The sequence below is a fragment of the Carettochelys insculpta genome, chromosome 29 (assembly GCF_033958435.1).
Source record: "Carettochelys insculpta isolate YL-2023 chromosome 29, ASM3395843v1, whole genome shotgun sequence".
Taxonomy (NCBI): Eukaryota; Metazoa; Chordata; order Testudines; family Carettochelyidae; genus Carettochelys; species Carettochelys insculpta.
This window is the reverse complement of record NC_134165.1, coordinates 4320291-4333282: the sequence shown is the minus strand read 5'-3', so window position 1 is coordinate 4333282 and position 12992 is coordinate 4320291. Positions and strand designations below refer to the sequence as shown.

Genomic DNA, 12992 nt, shown 5'->3' with positions numbered 1-12992 from the left:
GGAGGAGGCATTTGGGGTGCAGGAGGGCTCCAGGCTGGGGCCAACGGGTTTGGCGTGTGGGAGTTGGCTCAGGCAAGAGGTTGGGGTTGGGGTGGGGGGTCTGGGTGGGAACTAGGGTGCAGAAGGGGGATCAGGGTTGGAGTGTGGGAGTAGGAGGGAGCTAGGGTGGTGGAGAGGTCTCAGAACTAGGGTTCAGGGCTGGGGTACAGGGTCCTGGAGGGAGTTTGGGACTAAGGCTGCGGGAGAGGTATGAGCAGGGGCTGGAGGTTGAGGTGTGGGGCACTTACCTGGGGCAGCTCCCATTTGATTGGGAGGAACCAAATGGCTCCGCATGGCCCAGGCTGCGTCACGCTCCCCTTCAGTCACCACCTCCTGCTGCTCCCATTGGGTGCAATCCCCAGCCAATGGGGGCTGTGAGGAGGGCGCCTGCAGGTGAGGGCAGTGTGGGGCCAAAATTTCCCGGTGCTCAAAGTGACATGGGCCAGCCAGGAGGGGAAGAATGGCAGCACATGGAGCCTCCTTCCTCCGCCCCACACCAAGAAGGGCTTTATGGGCTGAAGCTGCTTCAGGGGCTGATAGGACTGTGGCAGCTCTGAGCCCCTGCACAGGACTTATTAGGCAGCTGTGTGGCCATGCAGCTTCGAGGGAGCCTTGGTGAGAGCTTGTCATTAGTGGTGCACAATTACTCCTCCCTGGAAGAAGTCAATGGGGCAGCAAAACCAAACAGGCAAACTTCTGCATTGCAATGGCCATGGGCGTGGGTTGGCCCCCGTGGGCAGCCGAGACTGAGCTCCCAGTAAGTGAAGGAGGGGCAGAGCTCTTCAGGCTGCGTTGCTGTCACAGGTACAACCTGGACAAAGGACCACCTTGTTCCCAGCACCAGGGGCCTCCGAGGTGAAAGCTGGGGCCTCTGCCACTTGGATCTGTTCTATTGTTTGGAGTCGCCAAGGTTAGGAAGAAATCGCTTGAGCACAGAGAGCTGCTTTTCCATTTAGCCCATCCCACACTACAACCAAACGTGGCTGGGCTAACCCCCCCAATGATCTAACGCGGTTACTATGACAACAGTCAGATCTGTCACTATGACAACCCCAACACACAACTGCATCAGTCATGGGGGTGCAGGCTGACCTGTCAATGCTGGGAGTAAATCGAGAACATCAGGCTCCAGGGAGACCTGCTGGGTAACTTCAAACATCCTTCAGTTCACATCTGACATATTCACTGTCTTCTGATGCCCAGGTCACCGTGCTGAACGCGGATGGTTCCCCTGCCCCCAGGATACCCGTGCGCAGCAGCACAGGCACCAGCGGTGTGACGCAGGCTGATGGGACGGCTCAGCTGCCTATCAACACCCCAGCTGATGCATCTCAGCTCTCAATGACGGTGCGTGGCAGGTCACTCAGGCCAGAACACTTCTTGAGTCCTGGAGCTGGTTCTCCACACATTCTGGTTAAGTTGCAAATGGACCCGCAGCTGGGTCTGATCTCATATCGTACAGGTTCCAGGCACTAGACAATGGCCATATGAACTCAAAACTGGGCCCGGATCAGGGAACGGTCAGATCTAGGCCCCTACATGTCCCAGGCCCTAGCCAACGTCAAAGACAGAAGGCCAAAATGAAGATAGGCCATTGTGTTGGGTTCTCTAATGCCCATCCAACTTAATGTTCCTGCTAAATTTTTCCATCCCTGTGCAGAATACATTTTCTGTGCAGCAAGGCATGTGTGGATGTGCACCACCAATAGAAACACAGGCTGCCAGCTCTGAGTGCTCTGCCAATCAGCTGGGTGGCATTTGAATCTCTCCTGGGTGTCCGCCCAAATGTGCAGCTTACAGGGACCACTGCCTAAGACCCACCCACAGAGTGATGGGCTGTCCTGGCTGACAAAGCCCTGCTTTCTCCCCTCTAGATCCCAGGGTCCGGGGCACTCTGGGGACAGGAGGGGTCATGGCTACTGCATTCTGGCTATTCTCTGCTTCTAGCCTCCCAGCAGGGCCATTGGGAGCAGACAGTAGCTCAGAGCAGACTTCAGGCTGCTCTACAGTGATGCTGGGTCTGGGCCCAAGATTCAGGGAACACAAAGATACTTAAATCCACATTGTGGCAGCAAGGTCCCAACTACCTACAGGATCTGGCTCCTTTTAGACTAGGTCCTAGCTGCCTCCGATGGAGAACGTCTTCTAACCTCTCCCATCGCCCCCCAGGTGGAAACCACGGTTGCCAACCTCCGTCAGGAGCATCAGACCTCAGCGGTCTTCACTGCGGCAGCCTATGGGGCGCAAGGAGGCTCTGGGAACTACCTCCATATCTCAGTGCCAGCTGCCCAGCTCCAGCCCGGCAAGGACCTGCCAGTGAGCTTCAGCTTGAGCAGCAGGAATGCTGATGTTCCCAAGCAGGTCCACTATTTCACCTACCTGGTAAGAGGCAGCATCGCAGTGTGCACAAGCCAGGAGAAGGTGGGACTGGGAGCCAGGACTCCTGAGGGCTTGTCCCAGCATTGGGAGAGGAGAGAAATCTAATGGTTAGAGCAGGGAGCTGGGAGTCAGGACTCCTGGGTTCTGTTGCCATCTGGGGAAGGGCAGTGGAGACTAGTGGCTAGAAATGGACACTGGGACTCCTGGGTTCTCTCACCAGCCATAGAAGGGCAGTGGGGAGGTTAGTGGCACTAGGAATCCTGGGTTTCCTTCCTGGCTCTGTGTGATGTTGTGCTCACAGTCTCATCGGGACTTGTGCAGTGACATTTGCTGCCTCCTCCTTCCCCACCAGCTCCTGAACAAAGGGAAGATCATCCATGCTGGAAGACAGCCCAAGGAGGCTGGACAGACCCTGGTGACCATGTTCCTGCCCATCACTGCAGACCTCATCCCATCCTTCCGCATCGTGGCTTACTACCGCGTAGGGCAGGAGATTGTGGCGGACTCGGTCTGGTTGGATGTCCAGGACTCCTGCATGGGAACGGTAGGGTGGGTTCTCTTTGGTACTCCATTGACTTGTTTCAATAACATGATGGATTCTGGCTGAGAGAGGAGAGTGGGTTCCCATCTGGAGAACTGCTGAGCTACCCTGAGGGTCCTTACTTAGATCTGGCTCTGCCCCTACTTGCTGATGGCAGATAAGATAGGCACATTCTCTCCTCATGCTTCCACCAGCGTGTAACTCCAGTAAAGCCAGTGCAGTGACTCCTGATTTACGCCCGTGAGACCACTATGCTAAATCATCTAAACTCCACTGCAGTTGTTCAGACTGATGCCAGTGTACACAAACTGAGGATCTGACCCCTGGAGTGATTACTGATTTACACCATCAGGAGAAGAATTAGGTCCATTTTACTCCAGTGGAGTGACTCCCGACTTACACCCCGTGGACGCAAAGGAGAATCAGGCCCACTGTGTCTTCTTGGGCAAAGCTCTCCTTGTGGGCAGGAGCAGAACCGTCCAACAGGCTAAAGTCCCATTCGGCTCATGGACAAATGGAGACCTTGCAAAGGGGGATCAGAGTGAGCCCACCCCACCTGGTAGCCAGGGCACTCAGCTGGCCTGTAGAATGCATGGGTTCAAGTCTAGAGAGGGATCTGAAGCTGTCCTATCTTTTTGATCCCCTGGGCTGGGCTCAGGGAAGGTCCATACCAGTGAGAGCTGTTCTCCTTTGTGTAGGGAGCTTTGGACTTCACTGCATGAGTGCCAGAGATTCTGGCTGTGTGGCCCAATGATTAAGGCCCTCCCCTGGTCTATGGGGTATGTCTACACCGTGAAATTATGCCAGAATAGCTTATTCTGGAGTCATTATTCCAAAATAAACCATTCCTGAAGAATGCGTCTACACTACAGGGAAGCCCCAGAATAAGCAACCCTTGTTCCGATACAGGTCATCGACACACAACAGAGCCTGTTGAAATAGAGCCATTGGCTGCGCTCTGGCTTATTTCGAAACCAGCCCTATTCCCTGTCTCCACAGCTCCTAGTATCATAGAATCATAGAACAACAGAGCTGGAAGACGCCTAAAAAAGCCATCAAGTCCAGCCCCCTGCCCTAAGCAGGACCAAACCCATCAGATCAGCCCAGCCAGGGCTTTGTCGAGGCGAGACTTATACACCTCCAAGGAAATAACTATTTCGAAATAGGCGCTATTCCTTGTGCTGTGAGGTTTGCCTATTCAGAAAGAAGCCAGCACTTTGAACTAGCGCTTGCATTGTGTAGCTGCTGGGATTGTTATTTCAAAATACCTTTGCTGTGTAGCCCTACCCTGAGAGGCCCAGTTCAAGTGCCCCCTCCAACCTCGGCAGTGCAATGGTTTGAACTTTATTAGCTACTCCGGGGTCTTTCTCACAGTGTCTCATTTTCAGCAGAAATTCCCCGTGAGAATCTTTCCCCACTGAAGTTTCACTGGCACTGACCCTAGCCTGGCAGGTTTGCCTTTGACAGACCATGATTGGGTGTTTTTTTTAAATGAAAAACAGTGTCACTGAATAATTCCTGGTCCGTGCTGCTGGAGAAAGGGGTTGGATCGAGCCTTTGCCTCCTCTAGCTGCTAGGGGGAGTGCTTCTTTAGGTGTCACACCTAGAGCTCTGTTTCTACAGCCAAAGGCCAGAAGTTCAATTCCTGCTCTCCCAGGGGCAGTGGCCAGAGGGTGGGGGTGGGGTGATGGCAGTCAGTTCCAAACCCACGAAAGCCCCAGGGTTGGGGGAGGGAGTCTCTACATTCAGCCTTTAACCCCTCTCCCCCAGCTGATTCTTTCCTCTCATCCCCCTGAAAGCTGAAGCTAACAGGCACCACTGAGCAAGACAACCATGTCCAGCTGCCAGGTGGGAGGATGAATCTCCAAGTGAAGGGAGATCCTGGAGCCAGGGTTGGGCTGGTGGCTGTGGATAAAGCGGTGTATGTCTTAAACCAGAAATATAAATTCTCCCAAGCAAAGGTGAGTGTAGTGGCCGGGGGCTGTTGGGCCCAGGGCCCAAGCATATGATCTCTGCATCTTAATGCAAAAAAGAGTGAATCTTGCAGCAAATTCTGTGTGTGGCTGCAGCCCCCTGCCCCCAAATAGGGTCACACGCCATAAGGGACGCAAACTGTATAGGTGTGTATACAGAGGGGAGTGGGGTCTAGTGGTTAGAGTGGCAGGGGCTGAGCATCAGAACTCCAGGATTCTGTTCCTGGCTCTGGGTGGGGAGTAATTCCTAGTTGTCAGAACAGGGCAAGGTTAGGGGTGTGGCTGGGAAGCAGGACTACTAGGTTCACTTCCCAGCTAATGGAGGTTAGTGGTATCTAATGGGCAAATTGGAAGGGGCTGGGTGTCAGGACACCAGGGTTCTATTCCCAGCCCAGACACTGGTCCCCATCAAGAAGAGAGCATCTGTTGCTGGTGGCTACCAGGGCTGACATGAGCTGTGAGGCTGGATTCTCCACTGCCTTCATGATGACCTGGGGGAGGACCACAAAGGGGGCCCAGCTGAATGGGATGCAGGAGAGACCTTAAGGGATGTAGTGAGCTGGCTTTGTGTGTTTGCATCACTGCCCCCTGCTGTCTGGGTTTGGAGTTGCTCAACCAGGGCTCTCAACCAAGAGGCCCAGCCCACGAGACAGTGCCAGCATAACCACCCCTGGGCGGACTCAAACCTGGGACCTCTGGACCTTCATGCAGGCACCTCTACGGTGTGAGCTAAAAGTCAAGTAGTTTTCAGCTCAGGCTGTAGCGGAGACTCAAGTCTCTCTCTGTCAGTGGTCAAGGTGCCACCTACCCAGCAGGTGTGTGGGTTACGCTAGCCAGCTAAGATACCTCAGCAAAGCACTGATTGCTTTGGGAGGAATTTGAAAGGTCTGGTTGAAGGTCTGCCTGGCCCATTGACGGTCCCTTCTCTTCTGAAACTCTGTGAACTGACCCTAGGCCAACAATGGTAGGGCCTGAGCAACTCGCAGTCCTTAATGTGTCCACACTCACAGGGCTGTGCTGTTATACCCATGGCCATGATGGGGAAACGGAGGCCCAGGGAACCTGGGGCACAACAGGGAATTGCATCTTGTCTCCTCTGGTCTCTCCAGATCTGGGACACGGTGGAGAAGAGCGACATCGGCTGCACGCCCGGCAGCGGCAAGGACCACGTGGGCGTGTTTGCAGACGCTGGGCTGCTGCTGCAGACCAACGTTGGCACAGAGACGCCCTCGCGGGCAGGTGACCCAGGCGCGCCCCAAGGCTCTCTGGTGCATGGCAGCACAGGAGCGAGCCTGCTGCTCAGACCCTGTGGGGCAGAGTGAATACGGACTCCAGCCCCATGCTCCAGCAGAGAACAGGAGGCTGATCTGCTCAGACGCTCAGCGGGGGCACTCTCCTGTCATAGTCACCGCTGACCCCAATGCCCCAGCATGGTGTTAGGGGGCGCTGGGTTGCATGGGGGTGGGTTCTGCAGGGGGCGCTCTCCCCTGGCAAACAATGCTGACCCCAATGCCCCAGTACGGTGCTAGGGTTTCAGGGAACAGGGTGGAGTGGCAGTAGGGGGCGCTCTTCCCTCTTACCCGGTACTGACCCCAATGCCCCAGCTCCATGCTACCAGAAGTGGGACCCTTCTCAGTGAGAACCAAGCAACCAAACCCAGTGTAGAGCTGCAGCGGTTCTTCCCGGAGCCCTGGTGTTTAGCTTCTTCCATCGCCCCACGGAGATGCTGCTGCATCCCTGTCACACCGACGTGTGTTACTCTGTCTTGCTAGAGTCCCATTGCCCCCAGCCTGCTCGCCTTCGGCGGTCGCATCTGATCTCGGCGAAAAAAGCTGCCAAAGGTAAGTGCCCGCGGGGGGCCATGGGGGCAAGTCTGTTTGCACGTGTTTTCAAAGCATTTTCACACTCTCATGGCCTCCCTTTGCACATGTTCTTGAACCATTTTCACACTCGGCCTCTATTTGCACGTATTCTCGAACCATTTTCACACTTTCATGGGCTCTATTTGCACATGTTCTCAAACCATTTTCACACTCTCATGCCCTCTGTTCATCTGTGTTCTCAAACCATTCACACTCTCGTGCCCCCTGCTTGCACATGCTCTCGTGCCCTCTGCTTGCATATGATCTCAGACCATTTGCACACTTATGCCTCTGCTTGCATACACTCAATTTGCACACTTGTGTCCTTGCTTCCACATGCTCTCAAACCTTATGTGTACTCTTGCGCCCTCTGCTTGCACACACTTGCACACCCTCTGCTTGCACACCTCCTTCATGCTGCTGCTCTCGCACACGCCCTCTCCCCAGCTGGCGCCCATGCCACTCGCTGAGGGGGTCCTGCTCTCCCACAGCAAGACAGTATGAAAGCCAGCACCTGCGCAAGTGCTGCAAGGACGGTATGCAAGAGAACCCCATGGGCTACTCCTGCGACCGCCGCGCCAAGTACATCCTGGAGGGCGTCGAGTGTGTCCGAGCCTTTCTTGACTGCTGCCGGCACATCTTCAGGCGGCCCCTCCTGAGCTTCCACAGGACATCCCACGTCAGGCTTGTGGCAGGTGAGACTCCATTTGCATGGGCGGGGACAAGGGCTGCAATAGTGACCAGGAGAGCAGGGATCCTGGCAAGGTGGTTACATCCGCAGCGTTCACCAGCTAACCGGCTCTGTAACCGTCTCTGCCAGCAGAGCATGTCCCTTCTGGGCAGCACGGGCCACTGCACCTGGCCCTAGTCTGGTATGACTGACCTTGGGGCTGACGGCCATCCCCCCAGAGGCTTGTCCCCTCTACTGGGGGCTTATGGCAAGCAACGCATGTGCTCAGGCCCTAGCGCAGGGCGGGGCAGCGACCACAGTTCACCAGAGGGTTCAGGGCAGGGTGGCAAACAAGCAGTCACCAAAAGGGGTGTGGCTCGGGAGAGGCAAGGGGCTGCCTCTCCAGGGTGGAGTAGGGGCACGCAGGCCCTCCCACTCCCCTGCGCCCCGGCCTGGGGCTCCAGGAACAGCTCGCACCATGAGCTGGGTAATGGAGATCCAGGCCACAGCACACTACCGTAGGCTCAGGTGGAGCATTCCCCAGGCCACTTTCTACCTCCACCTCTATCGGCGTCTGGTCCCACCCAGTGAGCTCAGGAAGGCGGGTCTCCTCCGGTAATGGCAGCTGGCAGGTCTGGCCAGTCGAGCACCTTGTTGTTTGGGTAGTCGACAGGGGGCAGGATCGTGGGCTCTGGCAGGTCTGAGGCCTCGGTGTTGCAAGCAGCAAGTGGGACTCCAGGCTCACGCCTGTCTGGGTCCCTGGGGTAGCTGGTCACGGGCAGGCTCCCTGGCTCCAGTGGGTCCTCGGAGTGTGGGGCTCACCGCAGGCCCACGGGCCCTGGTAGGTCGGGAAAGTCTGGGTACCTGGCTTACAGCAGGCTTGGCTGTGGCCCTCCAGGTCGGTGCAGGCGGCTGGCTGGTGGCTCTCGCGGGCCTGACCCAAGTCCTCTGGCTCCCAAGAGCCCAGTCAGAGGCCCAGCCTTCTAATGAACCTTGGGCCCCGCCCCCGGTACTCCCAACCCCAGGTGCTGCTCTCCGGACGGCGGGCACAGGTGTTCTGGGCCTGCCCACCAAGGTCTCTGAGAGGCCTCTGAGTCAGGGGGAGGCCACTGCACCTCGCTACAGGCTCTAACAGGGACCCTTAGGGACTCCTTGCTGCAGTATCCTAGCGCCAGGTGTTTTTAGCACTGTTGGTCCAGGGCTCAAGCCCCTAGTGGAGCCTGTCGTATTAGGCCGGCTGTAACACACCAGGCGTTGGGGCTCCCTCGTGTCCAGAGATGCACAGGAATTCCCACCCCTCCCTAGGCTCAGGTCAGGGCCAGCTCCATATTTTGCTCCCCCTCAGCTCAGACCATACCGGTGCTGGCCTCTGGGACACGCGTGGTGGCAGAAGTTCAAGAGGCAGAGGACGGGGAGTACCTGGCAGACGAGGACATCATCTCCAGGAGCCAGTTTGCGGAGAGCTGGCTCTGGCAAATGGAGCTGATGCCACAGGAGGCCGGGCCAGATGGGTACGAGTCCAGGGCACAGGAGAGAGGCTGAGGGGTGCAGGTGGGGCCCCCATATTCCAGGGGTATGAAATACCCTGAACCAGGTGCTCTCTGGCTGAGCCCCTCCTTGGGCCAGCCTATGCCCTGCTAGGGCCGCCAACTTTCTAATCACAATGAAGAACACTCTGGCCCCACCCCTTCCTGAAGCCCCACCCCTGTCCCGCCCCCTTTTCCCAAAGCCCCCACTCAGGACATTCTCCTCCCTTGATGACTCGCTCTCCCCCCACCCTCACTCACTTCCCCTGGGCTGGGGCCCGGCTTTGGAGTGTGGGAGGGGGTGAGGGCTCTGGGCTGGGAGATCTGGCTCTGGGGAGGGGGAAAAAGGGGATTGGGTTGCAGAAGGGGGTTCCAGGCTGTGGGGAGGATGGAGCCGAGGGATTTGGAGGGCAGGATGGGGCTGCAGGTTAAGGCAGGAGTTTGGGGTGCAGGAGGGGTGGGGGGTCTGGGTGAGGGGTCCAAGGTACGGGGGGTACTGGGGTCAGGCAGGGGCTTGGAATGCAGATGAGGTGAGAGCTGTGGGCAGAGGACGTGGGCTCTGGGGTAGCACCAGGCATGGGGAGTTTGGGGTGCAGGAGAGGACTTTGAGTTGGGGGAGCAGAGGTGGGGCAGGAAGTTGGGGTTCAGGGTTGAGGTGCAGACTTAGGTGCCAACTCCATGGGTGCTGCAGAGCTGGAGCACCCAGGAGATAAAATTAGCAGGTGTTCAGCACCCAGCGGCAGCCAGCATCCCTCCCCCACCAGCACCTCCTGCCCACCAGGCAGCAACTGTCTTGCAACCTTCTGAGACTCCTGAAGTGAGGGGGAGGACTTTGTGGGGGGGACGGGGACAGAAGAGGCAGAACAGAGACTCGGGGTACAGGTTGGAGTGGGGGCAGGGTGGGACAGAAAGAGAGGGGGGCCGGGGGCTGGGTAAGGGGTGGACTGGGGGTGGTGCCTGGAGCAGCTGTGGGGGGGGGGCATCCCCCCGGCAGGAGCAGAAGTCGATGCCTGTGGGGTTACCTTGGGCACCTCCCAGGAAGCTGTGGCAGGTTCCCAGCCTGTCCGGGCACCAGGCGCTGAAGTGGGGGAAGGGACGTGGCTCAGGAGGCTCCACATTCTGCTTTCACTCCCAGGCACTGCCCCCCAGCTCCCATTGGCTGGAGACCAGCCAATGTGAGTGCAGAGCCAGTGCTTGGGGTGACTGAAGCTATCAGGGTCCTTTTTCGACCGAGCCCTCTGCCCCACCTCCACTTGCACCCAGTCCCAGGTAAGCTCCACAGGGGTGTCTTCTGCTTCAGGCCCCCTACCCCGTCAGTTCCACACCTGTCTCTTGCAGGCTGGCTTCCAGAACGGTGCCGGTGTACCTGGAGGACTCCATCACCACCTGGGAGGTGCTGGCCGTGAGCCTCTCAAAGACGCGGGGTAAGGCTGGGAGCCGGGTGTCCGCCCTGGGTGGTGATGTGACCAAGAGGGAATGGGTGGGCTGAAGTATGGGACGGGGTGTCAGATCTTCTGCCTTTGGGACAGAGTGGGGGGTAGGAGCTAAAGCTCTGGGAGAGAGCAAGGGGTAGTGGTTACAGCAGGCTGGTCCTCTGGACTCTTGGCTTTATTCCCAACTCAGACAGACACAGGCTGCTTGCCTCCGATGCATCACCATGCCCTCATTCTGTGCCTCAGTTTCCCTCTCTCCCCCATTCCATCTGCGACGAGGCCACATGTCTGGGGAGCCAGGGCTAAAACGTGCTAGTCCCACTGGGCAGAGATATGCTGCTGGCCCAGAGCAAACAGAAATGCCCTTTCTTGGTAGGAGCAGGGAGTGGTCACAGCCAAGTCCATGCAACTGAGTGGATGGCGTGGTATTCCCACCCAAGCCCAGCTCAGCATCACTTGCCACAGGCCTCTGTGGTTGGCCCGGCACCAGCCACATGGCCTGGTCTTGCCAGCCTCTGGGCCTTGCTGCTCTGTGTGTGCGGGTCCCCCACAGCCCCAAGATTCCACGTGCACTCACTCCACGGCACAGGGAGAGCGGGCGGATGGCAAGTGTGTAGGGCAGGCGTGTTCAACCTGCGGCCCTGGACAGCTAGTAATGCGGCCCCACAAGATCGTAAACTTTTAACATTATTATGTGATTTATATACATTAGCTATATTATATATTTTATATGCGGCCCAAGACAATTCCTCTTCACTCAATGCAGCCCAGGCAAGCCAAAAGGTTGGACACCCATGGTGTAGGGCACAGCAGCTGAGACGACAACACTGTGGGTAGGAGGAGGGGAGCTGAGCCAGCCCACTCTGAGGGGGTCTGACTGTTTTCCTGGACCCCACACTTGTAGCTGGGTGTGGGGCAAGTGGCAGGGCTTGAACCAGTGTCATAAGTGGGGAACTATTGAGGGGCACTTTTCTGGCTTCTATCCTACTTATCTGTGTCCTGTCTGAGTCTGAGTCCTCTGTAGCCCAGGCCCAGGGCTGTCCCTGGGGGTGGGGGGGGCATAGGGCTGGGGCAACTCCCTCCAGTGCCTCTGGCACAGGGCCAAAGGCAAACCTTCCCCCCCATGCAGGCCCCACCCGCACCCCAAGCTCCTCCCCTTCCTACCCCACCTCTTCCCACTCCTCCTGTGCTTCCTTGCTCAAAGCCCTGCCCCTGAGCAATGCAAGCCAGGGGCTTTACTAGGGGGCCTGGGGCGGGGCTGGCAGCAGGGGTCAACCCCAAACCATCCTACAGCATTCATGTGGCACAGCCAGGCTCCTGTGTGGCCAGGGAAGCCATCCCTTCTGCCCTTCTGTGGGGGACAGTCCTCAGAACCCCAGCAGCTCTGGGCCAGGGTCCCTCGGGGTCTCAACCCCAACCTTATTGTGCTCACCAAGGACAGGGGACCAGGGTTCCCCGGGGGTCTCTCTGCACTGGATGTTTCCCTGACCCACAGATCAGTGCCGACAGTTCAAAGCAAATACAAGTTATGAGCCAGCCATCAGTTTGAAAGGAATAAGGGAAAATGGAAGGGTTCAAGGAAACCCCGTTGCCCCGCTGTGTAGCAGGCGACATCACACACAGCATCTCTGGAGTGTCAGGGCAGGTCACAGTCTGTTTCTCAGACACCCCAGGCCTCTTCTCAGGGATGCCGTGGGTGGACACATGCTCTGGCGGTGGCCACACACCTGCAGGCTCTGGGGGGAAGGACCCGTCTCCCCAGCATCAGCCCCCAGTCGAGGTTACGATCCCCCTCCCAGGCTGGCCTGCACGGCCTCTTGGCTGGTGACATCTCCCTGCACTGGGGCCCTCTCCAGACCCCGCCTCGCTCTCCCTCACTGCTCACTGCACCCGGCTCCAGCCACGGTCCGAGCCCCTCTCTCTGCTGCTCTGCCTCCAGCCCCCCTGGGGCTTCTCTGGGTCTGCGGCTGCTGCTCTGCTCCCCTCCCCTCACAGGATCTGCTCTCTGGACAGTGTGCGAGGCTCTCTCTGGCTGGCACCGCTCTGCTCCCCCCCTCTGCTCAGGTCCCTGCTCTCTCCTCAGCTCAGCCCCACTCTGTCTGACCAGGGAATCCAGCTCACCTGGAGAATGGACCCATCCTCCCTCCTCTCCCCCTGTTTCCTGACACAACGTCCCTGCATTAGCCTGCCCACCCTGGCACTCAGGCTGCCCTGAAGTGTTGGTCTCTCCCCATTGCTGCTGAGGACTGTGACCCTCAGGGCCCTGATTTCCCATCAACCCTCCCCCTTCTTTTTGGGGTGGGGGCTTGCCAGCCAAACCTCCCCTGAGTCCTAGTACGGGGCCAACAGTGCCTTTAGGTATGTCCCCCAGCTCCTCTTTGGGCTTTCCCATGAGACAGCAACATCCCACATTCTCATGCGCATCCAGAGCTGAGCAGTCCTGGACAGCCCGATCCCAATTCCCACCCCAGAGGTGGCTGCATTTCTGTGGTGTGATTCTCGCTGTGGGCGAGACTGTGGTGGCTGCCTGTTTCTGGGTGATCTGACTCAAGGAAGGGTGGGCTTTGAC

The 12992-nt window shown here is 57.9% G+C and overlaps 1 protein-coding gene across 1 annotated transcript in view; it reads left to right on the top strand.

The window, feature by feature from the left end:
- The window catches only part of LOC142003465 (venom factor-like), a 68072-nt gene that overhangs the window by 17920 nt on the left and 37160 nt on the right, over window positions 1–12992 (top strand). The window contains exons 11-19 of the mRNA XM_074980423.1: window positions 1243–1386; window positions 2209–2421; window positions 2771–2962; window positions 4759–4920; window positions 6042–6171; window positions 6705–6773; window positions 7286–7489; window positions 8858–8975; window positions 10329–10414. Of these exons, the coding sequence (XP_074836524.1) occupies window positions 1243–1386; window positions 2209–2421; window positions 2771–2962; window positions 4759–4920; window positions 6042–6171; window positions 6705–6773; window positions 7286–7489; window positions 8858–8975; window positions 10329–10414 (1318 nt within the window). The remainder of the gene's footprint in view (window positions 1–1242; window positions 1387–2208; window positions 2422–2770; window positions 2963–4758; window positions 4921–6041; window positions 6172–6704; window positions 6774–7285; window positions 7490–8857; window positions 8976–10328; window positions 10415–12992) is intronic.